This window comes from Strix uralensis, chromosome 29, assembly GCF_047716275.1.
Source record: "Strix uralensis isolate ZFMK-TIS-50842 chromosome 29, bStrUra1, whole genome shotgun sequence".
Lineage (NCBI taxonomy): Eukaryota > Metazoa > Chordata > Aves > Strigiformes > Strigidae > Strix > Strix uralensis.
In genome coordinates this window covers 1,539,294-1,558,269 of record NC_134000.1, presented here as the reverse complement: position 1 = coordinate 1,558,269, position 18,976 = coordinate 1,539,294, and the positions used below count along the sequence as shown (strand labels likewise).

The following is an 18,976-nucleotide window of genomic DNA, read 5'->3' as shown; positions in this document are numbered from 1 at the left end:
ATACCCCAGTATATCCCAGTGCCCCCCAGTATATCCCAATAACACTGCTAGCATTCCCAAATATATCCCAGTATGTCCCAGTGCCCTGCAGTACGTCCCAGTAACCATCCCAGTGCCCCCCACTGTTGCTGTTGAGACGGACACGACAAACACCGAACTGTGCAAAAGTGGCTACTTTATTGTTCTAAGAAGCCCTTTTATAACTTTATGAAGAGTATGTGTCCATATCTGATTGGTTTAATTACAGACTAACAGTTCATGGTTGGATGAGCTCTTCTCTGCTGCAATCTCGATACCCTTCCTCTCCTTGCGGTCAGGCAGTTCCAGTCTGGCAGTTCCTTACTCTTGTTTACGCAGCTCCTCTCAGGATGTTCCAGCCTCTGAAGGGTACGTGGTTATCTGTTCAAGGTCAATATCAAACTTACATTCTGATCCCTCGGACCAGCCGAGGTCTCCCATAGTACCAGTACTGGTTCCCAGCTCCAAGCACGGAAGAGATGCTGGGCGGCTCAGGCCGCATGCTCTGCCCAAGCCAGAAGGTCACTGGGGCACAAGGGGCAGCCCTGGCTCTGAGCTCAGGGGGGAGCAGTGGGGGAGGCTCCCACGCCCCAGCCTTACCGTGGGTCCTGGCTGACGGTGGGATACAGGCAGGTACCCCTGCAGTGCACCTGGTACAGTCGCTTTGTCCCCAGGACCTCAAAATGCAGCGTCTGGTCAAACTGCCCCGGCACCGTGGAGCTGAACTGGACCTTCAGTTCCACCTCCCCGTGGGCAGGCACTATCCACCGGCAGCTGCTCAGCCTGGCAATTAAAGAGGAGGCTTCAGACATTGCTAACGAGCAAACGAGAGAAGGAGGAGGCTCATGGACTCGCCATCCCGTGGAGGCACCGGCAGAGGGTCCCTGCGGGGCTGGGGATGATGGAGCCCATTTGGCAAGATGGACGTGAAGCAGAGGGATCACCTCCTCCCTCACAGCTCACCTGACGGATTTCCCCCGGGATGGGACCCTGTCCACGTCGCTTTGGTACGCCTCGGGGGGCCGCGTGGGTGCTCCCGTGCCCGGCGCCTGGAGACCTCTCCTGCCCCGGCTGGAGCTCCGCTTCTGCCTCACAGCCTCCCGCCTGCCCGCGGCTTTCTCCTTCCCCGACCGGCCCCTGCTTGGCGTGACCTGCTCCTCTGACACCTTCACACCAAGGGAGAGAGGAAAGGGAGAGAGGTGAGACCTGCCCTGAGACACCCCCATCCTGGAGAGAAAGCTGCAGGTTTGGTAACAGACAGGAGAGAGAATAAACCACCAACCCCCTCTGCCCATGGATTTGGTCTTCCTTACGGGACTTTGTTTCGCCTACAACACCCCTCCTTGCCCAGGACCCTCTCCTCAAGGGAAGTTGAAGGTTTTAGCTGATTTTTTTTTTCTCTCATCTCACAGAACTGCCCTATGTCTCAAGCAGAGCTGTCTCTTTTAAACAGACAGGAGGGATGCCTGCAGACACGGGGCCCCGTCATGTCTTCACTGCCCTTCCACAGTGATCCTTTTGCATCCCACCCGCCCCCCATGCCCCCATCCAGCCTGGCCCCTGCCCTGGCACCTTCACTGCAGGCACAACGGGGACATCCAAGAAACTTCGGGTTTTCTTCTTTCCTTCTGCAGTGGCACCTTCTGGCACCACAAAGGCGAAGTGCTCGAGGTCTTCTCCTGCTGCAGGGACCATCCGCTTCTCCGGGTAGCGGATCACAGAGTAAAAAGCAGTAGGTGGAATGGGAGGCCCCGAGGGACCCAGTCCCAGGTCATCCAGGATCTAGAGCATAAGAGAAAACCCTGTTTATAGTCCCGTCGCCTTCATCCTCACACTTCCTGAAAGGCACCGAGCTTTTGGCAATGGGTTTTTTTATTTAGATGGAGCACAGTGCTTTTTTGTTCCCAGTGGGGTGGGCAGGCTCCAGAGCAGTGCCAGGACCTACAAGTGGGACCTAGAGAGAAATCTCAACTCTGAGTGACTCGGCTGAAGGAAACAATGACCAGGAGTTGCCCTGCCCTGGGACCATTTTTAATGATTTCCAGACTGGGAAACTCTCCAAACAGAGAGGATGTTCCAACAGAGAACCCTCCCTCTTTCCACCCATCTGAGGGATGGCAAGAACTTCCCCAGCCACGTGGCTGCTGTGAAGCCATTGTGGAACAGCATCAGTGGCCTGGACAAGGCTCTGTGCTGCTGTCACCTGGTGGGACACAATGCACCAGGGCCCAGACCACGGCAGGCTCAGCATCTGAGCCTCACAAGGGCTTTACCTGCTCTGCCGCTGGCAGCTTGCCACTCTCCAGGATCGCCCTAGTCACATCTGCCGAGCTCAGCACCTGGATGTCCAAGCAGGGCACCCCGACGTCCTGGCCTCTGGCTGACCCTTCTGCATCTTCCCCTTCCAGCCCAGATAACTTGGAGTCCTCAAGAGCCTTCAGTTTTTCCAGACGCTCCTTCTCTCTGTCCTTTCGGCTCCCCTTCCTGGATAGATGCTGGCGCTGGCCTTGTACTTGGTGCTGCACCACCTCTTGGTTCAGAGGGGACAGCAGGATACCCTGAGCCCTGTCCCAGGATGACAAAATATGTGTGACATCCCTCTGCGATGCCTCATAGATCTCAAACCTCAGGGCCAAGTTCTTCTCGCTGTCACTCTGCGCCTCGGTTTTGGTTTCCCCCTGTTCTGGGTCTGCAGGTTGCACAACCTCCAGGGGGCAGGCATCTGTCGGGGGAGCCTTGCTCTGCTTTTTCTTATCTTCCTTGTCACTTGCAAGAGAGTCTGGGTGCTCCTCTGCAGATCCCTTCTTCTCTCCCCCCTCGGTGACATCGGACAGGTTGCCGGTGGATGCGCTGGTGTTGCTAGTGGATGCGTTCGTGTTCTGGGCAGGAGGAGCAGGAAAAAGCGGTGAGCATTTCAAAGCACCAACTCAAATGCTGTAGGACAGCGGCGATCTTTGCAATAGCACCCCACGCCTCATCTGAGACCTGTGCTAGGTGCTCTACAAATCCCAATTCAGAACGCAGCTGGTACCCAGTTGAGCTCAACTGAAACTAAACTCCCCAGCACCAGACTGATGAGGAGTCCTGCAAACCAGCTGAGAAACAGAACAGCTTCCCCAACCCAAACAGGGACCTTAAGACACCCCCTTACTCCTGTGCAGTCCTCCGGGCACGTTTCTGGTGTGCTGAGCATCCATCCCTGTGTCTGGCTGACACTTTGGGAAGTCTGGCTGCTAATGAATACCTAAAGGGCCTGGTGGTATCTCCTGCCAGACAGGTAGCAAAAGACACCACATCCCAGGCGGGTCATGGCTCAGAGGTGTAAGTCACATGCAGAACGGGGAGAAATGCTGGACTAAAACTATCTAGGGCTTGGAGTTATGTGAAGCCATGACTCAAAGGCAGCACGACCCTAGAAGAACAGCTCTACCCAACAAACCCATGTGAAAATACCCCTGGTGAAGCAGCAGCACGATCAAACACCGGCTGCTGTTTCCCAGCACAGCCCCGTGTGTTGCTGACGGCCAGGTACCCACCCCCAGCACTGCGGGTGGCTGCTGGCTTCGCCAGGAATGGTACGGCTCAGCAGGAGGGTCCCCAGGGCTTTCACTCATCTCTATAAACACAACCACCCACCTGCCTGACTCCAGGCTGGCTTTTCTTCCTTGAAGCATTTTCTTTGTCTTTTCCAAGCTTTCTCTTGGCCCACTTAGACAACATCTTCAGCAATTCTTCCTCCCTCAAGCGTTCTAGCTCCCACCGGTGCTTTTCCTCAAGCTCTCGAGCCAGCCGCTCCATCTCCCTTCAGCAAGACAAACAGAAAACATCCCCGAGAGTCACCACCAGAAATCTGGGCTCGCTGCAATCCCAGCTGGCCCCGCACTTCATTCACTGACCCTAAGGCCAGGCACAACTGTTAGACCAGCTCTGTGGACTTCCCTCAACCTGGGGAGGCTGGGACATCCAAAGTGAGGGAAGTGGGAGGGGACCTCCAGGGCCAGCCAAATCTAGGCTTTGCTGTCACGAGGTCTAAATTGCACTACTTCTCCAATAAGGTCCACCTGGACACCTCCAGCATGCTGCCAAAGACTGATCCACCATTGCTCCAGACTGGAGCCTGAAGCTCTCAATATCCAGCTCACAAATCATTAAGCCAGCTCACCAATCACTAACACCTGCTTATCCCTGCACCAATACTTGGCTTATCCAGCCCTTCTCCCTGGGCACAGCCTGCTCCTTAGTGAGACTAGCCATATCAATCAGAAAGCAAAGGCTGCAGTAACTGCCCTCCTGCAAAACAGGCTCCAAACAACCAGGTTTCCTGCTGGAACCCAGCTGGGACCATGGGAAACTTGTGCTGCCTGTCCTGGAAATCACAGTTTGAAGCAGCCCTAGTGATCTCCTCCCAGGGAAACAAACTTCAGCTGGGGCTGAAAGAAGTGCTGAAACACAGGCTCTCTTTAAGCAAGTCCCTCCCCAAGTTTCAGGCAGGGGTTAATAGAGGCTTAAGCTTATCCTGTGTATCCTCTTGAACAGGGCTGCTTTGCTGGATCAGAGCTTCTCCCAGGCTCACCTGCTGCTGCAGCTGAAGGTGAGCTTTTGTGGCTGGTGTCACTCAGTAAGGAAAACCCTGGGAGCTCAGCAGTGCAAGGGCCTCACCTACGGCAGGACTGGGATCCAAACCAAGCCAGCACAGCTGCGCCTCACACCAACCCACACCACAACCCCTCTGGTTTGGTGAAGAAGGGCGATGAAGATGAGAATGAACATAATTAACTTAGAGACACTTGTAAGCACAGTGGCAAGGGAAGCACAGAGCCCAGCTCCCTGCAGCCAGTGTCGAAGCCGAAGGGCTCACCACTAAAACGGAGAGAAGATGTTCTCATCTCACCGGAGGAAGGTCCCTCCTCTGCTGGGAACCAGGGGGGTGGAACTGGCAATCCTCGTGCTGCTGGTAATTAATGCTTTTGGCCTTGGTAACCCCTCTGAGCACAACCAAGGTCTCCGGAGCAGGGAAACCCTTTGGGGACACTATCCTGGGGAGTCACCCATAGAAGGCTTACAGACCTTTTCTTCTTCTCACGCTTGACTTGCAGTATACTGTTATCAAACTGAATTTTCTCCTCCTCGGTGAGGGCATCATACTCGTCCTCTTCCATCTCCCAGAGACGTGCTTTCTCCCTCCTGGAAGCTTCTTCCCGCTCCCGTCCTTCAGCACAGACCAGAGAAGAAACCATCAGTGCCTGCAAGCAGAGCTTGCTGCTCTGGGTGAGCTGCCAGGATTCACAACTCTGTCCTGACCCAGCCTATCATCCTGCCAGGAGATACTGGCGAGCTCACATCCCTGCTTCAGAATTCAGATAAGCCCCAAACTATCACTGGTCAGTGAGTTCCCATGCCTTGCCTGGCTCACATGCACCAGCACTGTGGACAGCTGGCCAGTGATTAGTTATTGAGCCACAACAGCTTGCACTTGTGCCCAAGCTTTAATGTTAGAGACTGAGGTCAGCCTCAGCATTGCTGTATTTTAAGCAACTGTGAGCTGAGTGCTGGCTACACTGAGGCAGAAGGTGGAAGGATTAGTAAAAACATCTCTTACAAGTTCTGCTGGTAACCCAGATACACACGGGTAAGGCTGAGGGCTTGAGAGAGAAGATTTCAGAGTTACGGAGACGAAGAGTCTCACCTTCCTGCTCTTTTGCGGCCATCTCCCTGGCTTTCCAAGAAGCATAATCCTGGAACAGGTTCACAAAATAGATGTGAGGCCGATTTCTGACAGCTTTGAGCAGGCAGAGGAGAGCAGACGCCGTGTTGTGTGCAAAGGGGGTCTCCAGGCCATCAAACACCACTCCCTGGTAGCAGTCGCTCAGCTGCAGATAAAGTCGAAAAGGAAGAGAAAGTCAGCTGTCGCACGCATTGGGCTCTCAGCTAGTCACTAAAGCCTGATGTCAGAGATCACCAGCCATCACAGTTCCAAGTGCAGCAGCTCAGACAAGCTCTGATCTTTCCCCACGCTCTGCCAACTTACGGCATCTGCAGCTTCACCCACGGATCCCTGCACGCAGCCCAGGACTCCTCCAAGAGCAGGCACAGCCCTCCTCCTCTCTGAATTGTACCTCGCTGCCTGTCTCTCTGTAGCAAGAATGTACCATTTGCCCCCACCCCACGTACCTGCAGCCTTTCAGAGAGGATGGCCACCAGCAGGTCCTCGGGCAGCACGCAGCTCCTAAAGCCCAGCTCTCCTGATGTGCTGCCACTGATGCTCAGCTCTTGCTGCGCAGGAACGCAGGGAAGGGGAGAGAGGTGAGAACTTGATGAGCCCTGCAATGTTGAACACCACAAGAAAAATCAACCACTTTGGAAACCCCCAAACAATTCCAACTGCTGGGCTTGGAGCTGGGGTTTCTCACTAGCAGGAGACTAGAACAAAACTGCAGGCCAGCAGCTCCAGGGGACCACGCTGGAGGGTGCATCCATGGCCAGCAGAGACCCAAGCTCGCAAGCCCCCAGCGCAGCATCCCGCAGCTTTGCCCACCGCTGCAGCCACGTTAGCCAGGACTGCACTTTGCCAACAATCTGTTAAGATGCCGTAGAGATTTTCTGCCAGAGCACAGGGTTTCATTCCCACCCCAAGCCATGCCCAGCCTGCCCAGCTGGCTCTCTGCACTATAGGCCCCTGCACCAGGCTCTGGGTGACACAGAGCCTCCACTGGAAGCGGCCCCTTCACTTCTCAGAGGCAACAGAAAGGTCCCAGGCATTAACCAGTGCAGATCGTGCTTCACCTGGGAGCCTGTCAGATCCATCAGATGCTGTTTCTGGGATTGGGGTGTGGGGCCATCTGTCTTCTTCTTGCCCACTGCAGCGCTCACCTGGCCTTGGGACCTGACGGACCGCCGGCTGAGTTTGCCCACAGAGCTGGACCGTCTCATGTCTAGGCTGCGCTTGGCCTTGGTGCCGAACTGCAGGCTGAGGGACACATCTGCGTTGTGACCTGTGGAGGGGACAGACGCTCAGTGGGGAGCAAGCAGGCACCTTCCACTCCAATGGGCACAGCCCTGTGCCCTGGCAGGGACACGGCCATTGTTCCCCAGCCGGCTGGGCACTAGCAGCACCCATCTCCAGAAGCAGCTCCTGCCCTGCTTCTCTTATTAGCATGGTAAAGCACACCATCTGATACTGGATTATAAAGCCAGAGAGTTTTTAAGGCACAGCTCTGCGTCCCTCCTCACAAATGTGCACGCAGGTGACACTGCACAGTAGCTCCCCTATGGATCAAGCCAAGGCTCCACCCTCCAGGAGCATCATTTCTGTACCTTGCACCCATCCTGCATTCTCACATGGAGATGGTAACATGCAGCCCTGCCCCAGCTGCATCCCCCATCTCCACTGGAGCTAAATCCTCCGCATGGGATAACCCCACCCAGGGCCCAGACCCTTCTTCCTTCCACCAGCTCCCAACCCAACCAGGTTCAAAGCTGAGCAATGCAAAACTTCCCCCACCAGAACCAGAGTCTGGCCTCACCCTGCAGAGCGCGGGGCACCAACTGCCCAACCAGATTTTCTAAAAGTCTCTGGTCTCAGGTGGAGAACAGCACCACATGCACGAGCTGTGTGACCTGACAGTGTGTATAGGAGAACCTCTGGAGAAAAGAGCTCATCTGCAGCGTCTCATCTGAAACTCTGGGAGGTTATTCTTCCCTTCTTCTCTTATTCTTCCCTTCCTCTCATGTTCCTCTTTGAGTGAAGCCACACTCAAAGTCAGTTGTCTAGTGCTTAATGAGCAGCTTCAGAGGGCTTCTTGGTTGTTAAAGTGGGCAGCAGTTCTGCCTGATGGCCACGAGGAGCCAGCTGGATTCAGCTTAGAGGAAATATAAGAAAACCCTGAGAAAAATACAGGTGTGCTACACCACTCCTAGGAAAAGGAGTATGTGCTGAGAAGCCCAGAAGCAGCAAAAGTGCCCCTGTCTGAGCCCTTAAAACAGAGATTATTTTTTTTAATAACACGAGATGCTTTATGAAATGGCTTTGCATTTCTACATGCTGCACCCATGTTCCCTAGGAGACCCAAGGGCTGTCAGACTTCCTCTCTGGAGCAAGCAGAAGTGGATGGTCATGGTGGGTTTCTGAAGCGCTGCTCTGGGTCCAGGGTTTCTCCTTACCGGCACCCTCTGCCTCCTTGCAGCTCTGCTCGATGGCAGCCCTGATGCACAGCTCCCGGGCGCGCAGCCCTGCTGAGCTGCTCCTGTCCGAGATGGCTTCTCTCACCACGGTGTCGATGGACAAGCAGGCAGCGCCGTAATATTTGGACAGGGCAACCGCTGCCGCTGTCTTTCCTTGAGAGAGAGGAAGAGTGCTTGGTGACACTTGCACGTGAAGCATTTTCCTGTCCCCAGACAGGATTTCAAAGTTTCAAGGGCAGTCGGAAATCAAGTGCCCCTTTAGGGGAGACCGTGAGGGAGGTAGTTGAGCATGGCTAGAAGCGTTGTCCTCTAGAGCCAGGAGGATCTCCTCCACCTCACATCTGGCTGAGCACTTTGTCCCTCGTGGTGACCTCAACCCTGGGCCAGGACATTGTTTCGAGCCCTGTCCCGCCACCACTCAGAGCGTTCGCCAGCCTGTGCTGGCCGGCGCTGCCTCAGCCAATGTCTGGGCACGGTCTGGGGGTCAGTGTGGGCGAGGGACTGCTCCCATGAGGCAACATGGGCACTAGGCGCTGTGCTCCCACGAAGCAACGGGGACATGGCCACCCTGTGTGGGGGAACGATAGCCCAGCTGTGCGGACACAGGGTGAGCCACAGCACTTGCCCCAGCTGGTGAAAGCCTGGGACCATTTCATGTACCAGCAGAGCTGCGGCTTACCTCGCTTCGCTTCAACTGGTCAACCAAGCACCACGGCCCACCAGGATGTGTCTCTCCTGCTTCCCCCCTCCTTGCAGCCACGGGCTGCGGCTCGCCTACCTGTCAGGGGTGCCCCATGGATGATGACGACGATCCCTCTGCGGTTTCGGGCCGCGCGCCCCTCTGGAGAGATATCGATGCCAAGGTGGCGGGCGATGGCCCTATAGACAGGGCTGTCGGCCAGTTCTCCTGCGGCCGCCTTGCTGCTGGTGATGCTCTGCCGATGCTCTGCTGTGCAGAACCAGATAGAACAGTCAGCCTCCTGCCTACCTATGATCCTGATCATCCTCCCCATCCCCTCAGATCCTGGGAGAGAAGACTCTGCTGAAACCAACACCACACTGAGGTCTCACCATGCCCCTCCTTTAGGCTTGTGCAGATCAGGGTCTGCCCTAGATGGTGGTCAAGGTGCCTGTTCAGAGTATAGGAAATGGGGTGGCAGAAAGAGGAAAGAGCAAGCATTTGGCAATACCTAAAAGGACTGGGCCAAATCTCCCGTGCCCTGTCAACATGGTCCTCATGGGAGTTTGGTCCCAGGTCCTGCTGAGTAAAGGGGGGACAGGCAGAACCAGGCATTTTACACCGTCCCAAGGGAGAGGCTCCATTTGCAGATCAAGCGATTATCCAAAAGCTGGATGCTTTAGGAATATTATACCAGGAGATGTAGCTGGGCTCTGAATTCACCATAACAGCATTTGCAAAGAGCTCCCATCTTTACCCTTAGGAGGTCACCAAAAGCCATCTCGGCTTGCAGTGTCACGCAGGACAGAGAGCACGCTGCCCTGCGTAGGAAAGGGAACAGCATCATCCTGATCCCAGCAGCTCCTGGGGGAAAAGGTGCTCATTTGGCAAAACTGGGGAGAACCTCTCTGGCCTCTCACTTGTCCCTGCCCTGTCTGCAACATTACCCATCCCCTGTCTTTTCTCAACACCTTCCTCCTCCTCCGCATTCAGATTTAGAGTCCACCTTGTTGGACTGGCTTTCATCAAACACGGAGGGGAAAATGAGTGAGCTCTGGGATGAGACAGTGTGAATGACCCCAGCAGAGGACTTTCTTCCTTGATCTGACAGAGACTGGACATCTTCAAAGTCTGCTGAGGAGGAAGGACACGGGGAGGGAAGAAGAGGGTGGACATGGCCAGGCAATCTGCTCTTTGCCATTTGCCACTTTGCACGGCCACGTGCAAAAGATGGAAAGTTTCCCAAGGAGAAGTCTGTCCAGGCTGTCTCTGCCCTCGGGGGGATTTTGAGTTTGTGCTTTTGGTGCTGGGAAGGAGCAAATATAAGATAGCTGGTGGTATTAGACCTGGTCCTGCTGGCTGAAGAACTCATCCAATCCTATTTTTTGTGGTTAGGGGACACAAGAGGACAACATGATTATTTCCCCAGTCCATGGTAGGCAGATATGAGCTTGCTTTGGCTGCACTCAGGGCTGGTAGGGGATGCGTGTTACAAGCCACAGACCTTCACGCTGGAATTCCTCCACCAAGCTGGGGAATGGGTGGCTGCTAAAAGCCAGGGCTTCCCATGGAGAGCTCGGGGCGTGCGGGCTGGACTCCCCGCTGTGTCCACACTCAGGACAGCCAATGCCAAACCCTCACCATTGTCCTGGCCTGCCGGTTCCCCAGTCTTGGACTTCGTCTGCTCATCCTGCAGCCTCTTCTGGTCCTGATAATATTCCAGCACCTCAGGGGGCAGCTTCTCACCCGGGGCACGCGGAGGCAGCAATAAGGTGTTGTGGCAATCATAGTCTTTAAGCGTCTGCAGGATCTGTGCATGTAGGGAAAAGAAGCCATGTGCAGGACGTGTTTCTAAAAACACGGACTATCCAAGCCCCTCCACAGTCTGCCAGCAGAGCTGGCTAACCCTGAAATGCCACCAGACTTTGCCCTGGGGACTGTCTCCATCTCCCTGGCACGAACCCGGGAATGCTGGAGCACTGTGAAGCTACGGGAGCGTGCACATGGGGACCAGACCTTCCCTCTCACCTCCTCCTCAGCAAGGTACTGCTGGTCGAACTCCAGCAAGTAAAACTCGATGGGGAACTCGCATGGGTTCTTCACCACCACCGTCCCCTCTGCTCCACAGCTGTATGGCAGCAACGGTCCCAACTCGAGCACTGGGGGGCTGAACTCCAGCTGTGGCTCCAGCCCACGCCCCGAGACCTGCAGCTGGAGGTGCTGGCTGCTCTGGAAAATGTTAATCTTCAGCTCACTTCTGTAGGACTTCTGAAAAGAGAGAAGCACAGAAAACTCCTCCATGAAGTCCCACGTGACAGGGCCTCAAATTCAACTCTTGCCCCAAGGCAGGGGTGTCACCAGTACCTCTAAGGGGAATGGAAAACAGATATTTACTTCCAGCAGGGGCTACAGCATCTGCATGCTGGCTCTGAGTAACTGGGATGAATCCTGGTGTAAAGTGTAACTGGATATTTGGGTGTCAGATGAATCTAAAATGCACTATCAGATGTTTTCACCCAGTCACGAGGGAGTGTGATGCTCATGAGGAAGGTCCTCAGGGTAATGTTGCCCAGACACAGTCCTGGCACTGCTGCATCAGGCAAACATCAGCTCGATGAATGAGGCAGATGAGCTCTCACTGGCTAGAAATAAGGGTCGTCTTCTCTGCTCAGTGTTTGGCTCTGGTCAAAGCCAGACACAAGATGGTTACACCTCTACAGCAATTAAAACATCCCTGGGACTGTTCCCAGGCACGGAAGCACTTGTGTCCATCCTGTTACCCACTGCCAGTTTCCAAGTCACGGTGGCCACAGGCAAACTGCCTTTGGGAACACCCCATCATTTCAGCTGACTCCCAGACTGCCTGGGAACGTGCAGGCAGGCTGGGCCAGAGCCACAGGGACTGCTGGCAGCACACCACTCCAGGCGACTGTCCTGCTGTGCCCAGGAAGGTGCCTGGCGGCTGTTTTGTCTGCTGGTACCAGCAGCAGGACTTGCCTAGATTGGCCCTTCCAGGGTTATCCCCTGCAAGCGCACCAGCTGCTCTGCACCAGGGCGTTGCAGCCTCAAACAGGCCCGTGCAAGGGGGAGACGAGGGCAAACAGGCAGATTTCCCCCCATGCGCCGAGAGGCAGCCACCTCACCATGCCCTGATGCTGAGCAAGCATCAGGGGGGATTTCAAAGCCCCTCTCAGAAGAGTGTGCTGCAGGGGAAACTGAGGCACAGTGGGTACGGGGCTTGCAGAAAGCTCTCTGTGGAGGCAGACGCCATCTCCTCCTCCCTGTGCTGGGCTCTTGTTACCACACTGCCCTGCCAGATCTCTTGGTGGTGACACTCGCTGATCTCACCTCTTCTGTGGGTGAAAACCTGACTCGCACGTTGCAGCGTTGTCCTGGAGCGAGGGCTCCAGCCGAGGGCAGCGCCTCGAAGACACAGGGCTGGGCCTTCAACTTCTGGGGCACCTTCCGACGCATCCTCGCTGGCCAGTGTCTTTCCACCTGAGAACAAAAAAACAATTGTGTGAGGTCTCCTTGGTCTGCAAGGACAGACCCTCAGTTCCTGCAGTGCTCTGAGACACCGTCATGGTGCTGAGGGCATCCACAGCCAAACCAGCCGAGGCCACCTCTGGCCTAGAATGGGAGGGAGAACAGGCAGGGCAGGCAGATGGGGAGGCACCATTCTCAGAAGAGGAGGAACGGGGGAAGGTGGCAGAGAAGTGAAGCACCAGCTAATGCACAGGTCCAGGTGAGCCAGCCTTGCTCTGTACCCTCCAAAGCTTCCTCAGATGAGCTGTAGCCCAAGTGCTCACGCAGCCACAGGGGCTGAAAGGGCAAGAGAGGCAAAGAAAACCCAACTGAGAACTTACGTGTTACACATTGTCTGTGCTTTACCTTCTTAACAGGCTCATTGATAGTGATGAACCAGTTACAGGGGACCTGGAGCTGATTGTGGAGCTGGACAGTTTCTTCCTGGCACTGCCCACACTGGAGAGTGGAGAACTCCAGTCTGTCCCTGGAGACGCAGAGGGATGGCATGGCCACGCTGGCATGGAGGCAGACGTGGAATGTGGGGCCTCCTGCTACCTAGGGAAGGACAGAGCATCCAGCTGAGAGCCCCGGTGACATCTGCTGCTGTCACCGACTCTCCACCTGCCCCGAGAGGTGCACTGGCACAGCGGGGTGAGGAAGCACGCCGTAGGTACCTTGATGGGCAGGAGCACGTCCACCTCTCCCAGTGGCAGGTTGGCGCTCTGTGGGTCGAAGCGCACTTCAAACACCTTGGTCTCGCAGCAGAGCAGGTGCTTCACGTGGTCCAGATCCACACTGAAACCTTGAACAGATGAAAATAAAGCAGCTGAGATACACAATCAACATGAATGTGTCACAAGCACGTTAAGGCCATATGTCCTGGCTGACAGCTCTGTGAAGGACCCCTTTGTACCTGTGGAGAAGACTGCCACTCCTTCTCCCTTGTCACCACACAAGGAGAAAGGGCTTTCACAGCCAGAATCCAAGACCCACATGGTAAAAAGGAAACATCTCAGTTGAGGAGCTCCAACCATTCCTTCACTAGGCATCCCAGGGAAGGATGCACAGACCTCTCCAAAGGAGAATTTCCAACTAAGATTCCCCCATGCCATGGTGCTCCCTGAAAAACAATTTAGAGGAGGCACCTGATCGCCCTTCAGACATGGCGAGTCACCGTTTGCTGGTACTGCAGCCTTACGTCAAGGCCTGTTTCGAAAGCCTGTTTTGATACAACAGAGGGCCTCACAGGCTGTCTTCTCAATAAAGGCTGAACAGAAGTGCTATGGCATTATGAACTTTAAACAAAGCACTTCCAAACCACAAAGCGTCCATCTGTTTGCAACACAAGCCCACGGAGTGCCCATCAGGTGATGCTCATGGTAGCCAAGAGCAGAAGATGCTGAGAGGTGACCAAGGTGATCAGCCCATCCAGCCCCTGCAGGGAAGTGTTAGGGCAGGCACAGGCAGGCCGGGTCTCTGAGCACTGCTGGCCAGGAGAACTCAGGCTCTAAAGCACCAGGCAGAGGGTCCCAAGGAGGAAAAAGTTATACACACAAGCACTCAAAAAAACTCCCCATGTCCAGTGGCTTAAGCTAATCTGTCAGAGACAGCTGCTTCAAGCCCACGTGAAGTCTCTCCAGCACTGGTTACCTGTGTCACGCAGGACCCGTCTATCAGCGCAGAAGGACACAGGGAACTGCCCGGTGTTGGTGATCCTCACGACGTGCGTGGGGGTGTTACCGAGAATCACGTACCCAAAGTCCAGGAGGTACTCGGGCAGCTCAGCTCTGAAAGGAGGAGTAAGGACAGTCCTTAAACCACAGCCTGGCTACATTTCCAAGAGCATGGAAGATGCAAATAAAGTGAGTATTTCTGGATTCACTGCTGTAAAAACTCAGCTCAAGCCCATGAAACCCAAGGCCTGGTAATAAGACTTTGGTAAGTCACGAGGAGCATAGGACCTAGGTTTTATCAGCTACCAGTGGGACCTTAAAATAAAACTAGTTTAAAATGAATACTGGTCACAGCTCCTCTGCTATAGAAAGCCACTGTAGATAAGTCCAGTGGACCTCCACTGGTCTCAATGAAACTGCTAAGCCTGGGGTACAGCCCCAGCCTGAAACAGCTTCAGGACCTTGTCGTAAGATTCGCCTGCACAGGAAATCTTCACTGCTCTGCAACTAGATCTGTCCCCAAAGCAGCACCAACAAATGCAGTAATCAACAACTACAAGATTCACGGGAGGGTCCTTTTCCAGAGCAATCACACTTGGGAAAGCACATACGTGATCTGTTTTGCAGAGCATCTTCCTGAACTGGAGCCTACTGTGCCCGTGCCTCCTCATGAAGGAGCAGAGGGAAGTTACCGAGGTAAGCCCTGCAGTCCCACCAGCATCCAAGCCACCTGATTTAGGGTTTGTCAAGGGTGTGTCAACCTCTGCAGTTCCCTACTCTTTTTGCTCAGTGTGGTCTGTTAGCTGGAACAAAGATGCCAGCTTTGAGTTGCCTCTCTCAGAGCTGGTCAGCAGGGATGGTGTTGGTGCTCTCTGGAAGGGCTTGATGCTCTGCACTGGACCCCCTCAGCCCTAAGAGCAGGACCCAGTGCCTGTGGGGAGCTGAGCACCTCCAAAGCTCAGGGTGGCTCTGTGGAAGTGAGGACACTCAGCTGCTCACAGGGAGCATGTCAAAGCTACCAGGATCAGACCCTTTCTGAAGTCCCCACTATCCCCAGCTCTGCAGACACAAGGACCTCTCAGGAGCAGGGGTGCACTGCTGGGTGTTACCCTTGGGGCACCTGGAGATAGGGTACAGGAGGTCCTACTAACTTGAGAAGCCTCCGACGAGCATGCTGGTCAAAGGCCGTGGCCTCTGGGGGACCAGAGGTGAGAGCTTTCTGCTGCTCCAGGGCGTGTTCCTCCATCAGCATCTGCTCCATCTGCATCTGCAGCCGAGGGTCCAGCTGAGGGAAGGAAAGGCAGCGGCTGGTTAGCAACGGTCCTTCCCAAGGCTCCCCCCTGCTTGTGTTGAGAGGGGTGATGGGGTCCTTCTGTCTCACTGCTCAGTGTCTGTGACACCTCCTGCTCTCTTAGCCAGGGCCTCATCTCAAGGGCAATGAACTCCAGTATCTTCGCCTGCCCAGTCACTGTTACAAAAGCTGATCTGGCCAGACAAACAGACAGACAAGCCAGGAACCTTCCAGAGCTCCAAGTCTTTGCCTGCCCCCAGCCAGTGCCAAAGCAGCTCAGACAAAAGCTCTCTTGTAAAGGGAGACACGATAAAGCTGCTGTCTCTTAGAGATCAGCCCTGGCAGCACAGTCCCAGGGCACAGTCAGGCTGCTGCTATTAAGCTCTGTAAACCTGGCAGGGCTTGGGTTGTGAGCAGCAAATACCCCAGTGATGGCCTACATCTCCATCCCAAAGTACCATAAATTCAATCACTTGAGCAGGGTCTTCAGGATCTCTCCCTGGGGCAGCCCTGGGGGCAATGCTGAGCTGATGCAGGATCATGGGCAGGTTGGGCAGGGAGGTCCCAAGTGCCAGCAGGGCACCGGGAAGCCTGCTGCGGGCAGCAGGGGACCAAATGACACCGGGGGAGGGTGGCACGCGTCAAACGGGGCAGCAGCCATTCTCACCACGGCATCCAAGGGATCTGGGGGTGGCTCCGCAGCCACAGCCTCCCCCAGAACAACTGCTTCCTCTTTCTGGCTGTCTTCCATCTTTTCTATCACCTCCTTGAGGACCTTCTCATATTTTTCATTTCCTGAAGGAAGAAAACATCCACAAATAGAAGCGTGGCACAGCGCCATTCCCATTTAAGCTGGGAAGCCCCACTTCCCTGACTCTGGCCTCTCCCGGAAACACCCTCCTCAAGCAATGTATGGAAAGTAGATGCTGCTTTTCCTCTATCAACCCTGATGTTCATTCCCACCCATCTTCCTCCCCACATAGGAGCATCTCATCCCCTGCAATGTGATGCAAATCTAATCCTGCCAAAATCCCTGCCAGCCTGTGCTCAGCTTTCCCAAGCATTTCTGTCCAGCCACCACCTTCCCAGGACTCCGACACATCCTGGCAAGCTCTGTAGGATGGTTCCTGGGGCAAAGCCCACACGGGCTCATCTGCCAGAGCCTCAGGAAGCAACCGGGGGGTTGAGTGTTGGTCTGACAGCCCTGAAACCTCCAGGCTCCGTGGAGGCAGGTGTGAGCTGCCCTATGTGCATCTGACATGGGGGAGAAACAGGGGACCCTCCTGGGGAGCAAACAGGCCGTGCTCACCTTTGATGTTCCTGGGCAGGTCCAAGTAGATCCTGGGAAAGCTCCCCTCTCCTTTCAGGGAGATTTCTTCTGGTTCTAGGTGACCCACTTGGATGTGGAAAGTCCTGCAGAAGGCTCCAGGCACTCCTGGCAGGTAATAGACTTTCAGGACTTGCTCCTGGCCAGGTCCAACGTAACCCTGCAGGGTGTGGGAGAAGAGGGAGGGAATGAACCAAAGACGGTTTGGTGGAGGGATGGCTCAGACGACAGACACGCTGAGAAGAGAAGGCAGGTTCTCATATATAAGAAAGTATCAGACAACATTGCCTTCTAGCTTTCTTGTACCCAGAAGCTGAAGTCTCCTACACCAGGTCCTTCAGAGGGCTCGTAGGGATGCATTCCCCCAGGACAGACCCACAGACCACCCCTTGCTCAGCATGAGCACAGCTCTGCCCCTAGCGGTGTTTACCCTCTGCTAGCAAGAGCCAGACTGAAGAAATAAAAGCTCTTTTACCAGCCACTATGCAAAATAAGTGAAGTGCCCACACTCTCAGCATGGCCAGCAGCTCCTGCCACAGCACATCAGCGGTTCCCAGGCTGGTGTTGAAGGGTCTGACCCCTTATAATGATCCCAGGCAAACACCTCCTGCCTGTGCGGTTACACCGGGGGTGTGTGAGCCTATCCAGACTCACAGTGACCTGCAAACATGCATCTCTGGAAAGGCAGGAGCAGAGACTAGGACGAGATCTAGGGAAGGTGTTGCCAGGAAGGCACCTCCTCTCCGGGCTTCCAGAAAGGCTGCCCGAGCCCCAGGCTAGGCTCCCGCCAGCCAGGCTGAGAGCAAATGCAAGCAGACAGCAACACAGCCCTGGGTGACTGGACACAGCCACAGCTTTCCTCGGCTCGCCCTCTGCACACTGGGCTGGACCCTCGGCTCCCCACTCCCCTTCACGCTGCAGGGAGAAGCTGCTGAGCGGGACAGATCCTGCCACTTGGTCCCCTGAGCCCCTGGTGCAGCGCAGAACACAGCTGCAGCGAAAGCCAGCCCTGCCAAGCTGCCAGCGCCAATGGGGCTGTCACAGCAACTGGCTGCGCGGGTCCGAGCAGAGCTGGGTCTTTGGAAGCTCGCAGCAAGAGGGCATCAGTGTGTCACCCCTTGTAGGAGACAGGCATGAGGAAATGTGAACGCCTTTGGCTTCCTCTTCCCACTGCAAAAAGGGACTAGACAGGAATGCTGCTCCAGCCCAAAGACAGCCACACAGGACTGAGAAGTTGGGATGGTGGGATGCTGCAAACTCCTCTCCTCGCTGTTCCAGCCCTGCTCCTGCCTGGCCCCCTCACTGCCCCACAAAGCTGCTGCAGAGCAGCAAAGCTGGGGGAGTGGGGGACCGGTACAGGGGCTGCTACAATTTCTGGCAAAGCAGCTTCATGCCCAAGTGAGAGCATTTAAGTCCCACTCAGTGCTGGCAGGGAGCTGGCAGGGTGTGCTACAGGCAGGGACAGGGAGTAAGCCCTGTCCAATCACACACCCTGGGAAAGGTGACTCTCAGGAGAGCCGGCACAGTGCGGCCCCAGTGCCCGCACAGCCGGAGCACTCAGCAGTTGGGGTCCCCAGAGCCACCGAAGCGCTGGTGCCTCCGGCCGGTGGCTGCTGTGTGACAGCAGGGTCACCCGCCGGCAAAGGCCGTGAAGGCGTCGATTAGGACCGCGCTTGCTTGACCCTCCCTGCCCCCCAGCAGCAGCTGCTTACAGCCCTGCCTCTCCTGTCTGCTTTTGTGGGTTGTTTTTTTTTTAATTTTGTTTTTTTCCCCTACAACCCCCTCCTTGGCAGCCTGACCCAGAGCCAGGGTCAATCACTCGCACCATCTCCGTACTCACCGTGCTGGGCAGGACCAGGGGCACGCCGGGCAGAGGGCTGTCTGCGGTGCCCGCGCTGGGTCTGAGCACCACGTAGGTGAATCCCATCTTCCCGCTGTTCTGCAGGGTGACCTCTGCTTCGGTGACTTTGTTAAACAGCTGAAGAGAGGACAGAGGAGGGGGAAGCTGAAGTCACAGGCCTGACACTGGGAACCTCCTTCTGCTTTCATTGGGATGAGAGCAAATGAACTCAACACAGGAGAAAAGCAGAGGCAGAGGAGATATGGGCACTTGAGTCTCCCAGGTTAACCAGGGGAAGCCACCGCCACAGGGCACCCCTTAGCCCTACACAGGAACAGATACTGATGGCGGCATGCAGAGGGGCAGTGCCAACCACAGAGATCAGTCATAAGGAAACCAAGGAGGAGACAAGCTCTCTGCACCTCATGGTGTCATCTCA

General features: G+C 55.4%; 1 protein-coding gene across 1 annotated transcript in view; it reads right to left on the bottom strand.

Moving 5' to 3' along the window:
• Nucleotides 1–334: 334 nt before the first annotated feature.
• LOC141935864 (hydrocephalus-inducing protein homolog) overlaps nucleotides 335–18,976 on the bottom strand; it is a 91,017-nt gene continuing 72,375 nt past the window's right edge. The window contains exons 30-53 of the mRNA XM_074852511.1: nucleotides 18,538–18,675; nucleotides 16,680–16,857; nucleotides 16,038–16,165; nucleotides 15,231–15,364; nucleotides 14,057–14,193; nucleotides 13,081–13,208; nucleotides 12,770–12,961; nucleotides 12,227–12,376; nucleotides 10,907–11,146; nucleotides 10,520–10,688; nucleotides 9,885–10,009; nucleotides 8,978–9,134; nucleotides 8,179–8,352; nucleotides 6,889–7,010; nucleotides 6,190–6,279; nucleotides 5,705–5,888; nucleotides 5,086–5,227; nucleotides 3,655–3,820; nucleotides 2,724–2,897; nucleotides 2,292–2,537; nucleotides 1,591–1,800; nucleotides 982–1,184; nucleotides 619–801; nucleotides 335–399 (exon numbers count right to left, since the gene is read on the bottom strand). Coding sequence (XP_074708612.1) covers nucleotides 396–399; nucleotides 619–801; nucleotides 982–1,184; nucleotides 1,591–1,800; nucleotides 2,292–2,537; nucleotides 2,724–2,897; nucleotides 3,655–3,820; nucleotides 5,086–5,227; nucleotides 5,705–5,888; nucleotides 6,190–6,279; nucleotides 6,889–7,010; nucleotides 8,179–8,352; nucleotides 8,978–9,134; nucleotides 9,885–10,009; nucleotides 10,520–10,688; nucleotides 10,907–11,146; nucleotides 12,227–12,376; nucleotides 12,770–12,961; nucleotides 13,081–13,208; nucleotides 14,057–14,193; nucleotides 15,231–15,364; nucleotides 16,038–16,165; nucleotides 16,680–16,857; nucleotides 18,538–18,675 — 3,774 coding nt within the window. The 3' untranslated portion in view covers nucleotides 335–395. The remainder of the gene's footprint in view (nucleotides 400–618; nucleotides 802–981; nucleotides 1,185–1,590; nucleotides 1,801–2,291; nucleotides 2,538–2,723; nucleotides 2,898–3,654; nucleotides 3,821–5,085; nucleotides 5,228–5,704; nucleotides 5,889–6,189; nucleotides 6,280–6,888; nucleotides 7,011–8,178; nucleotides 8,353–8,977; nucleotides 9,135–9,884; nucleotides 10,010–10,519; nucleotides 10,689–10,906; nucleotides 11,147–12,226; nucleotides 12,377–12,769; nucleotides 12,962–13,080; nucleotides 13,209–14,056; nucleotides 14,194–15,230; nucleotides 15,365–16,037; nucleotides 16,166–16,679; nucleotides 16,858–18,537; nucleotides 18,676–18,976) is intronic.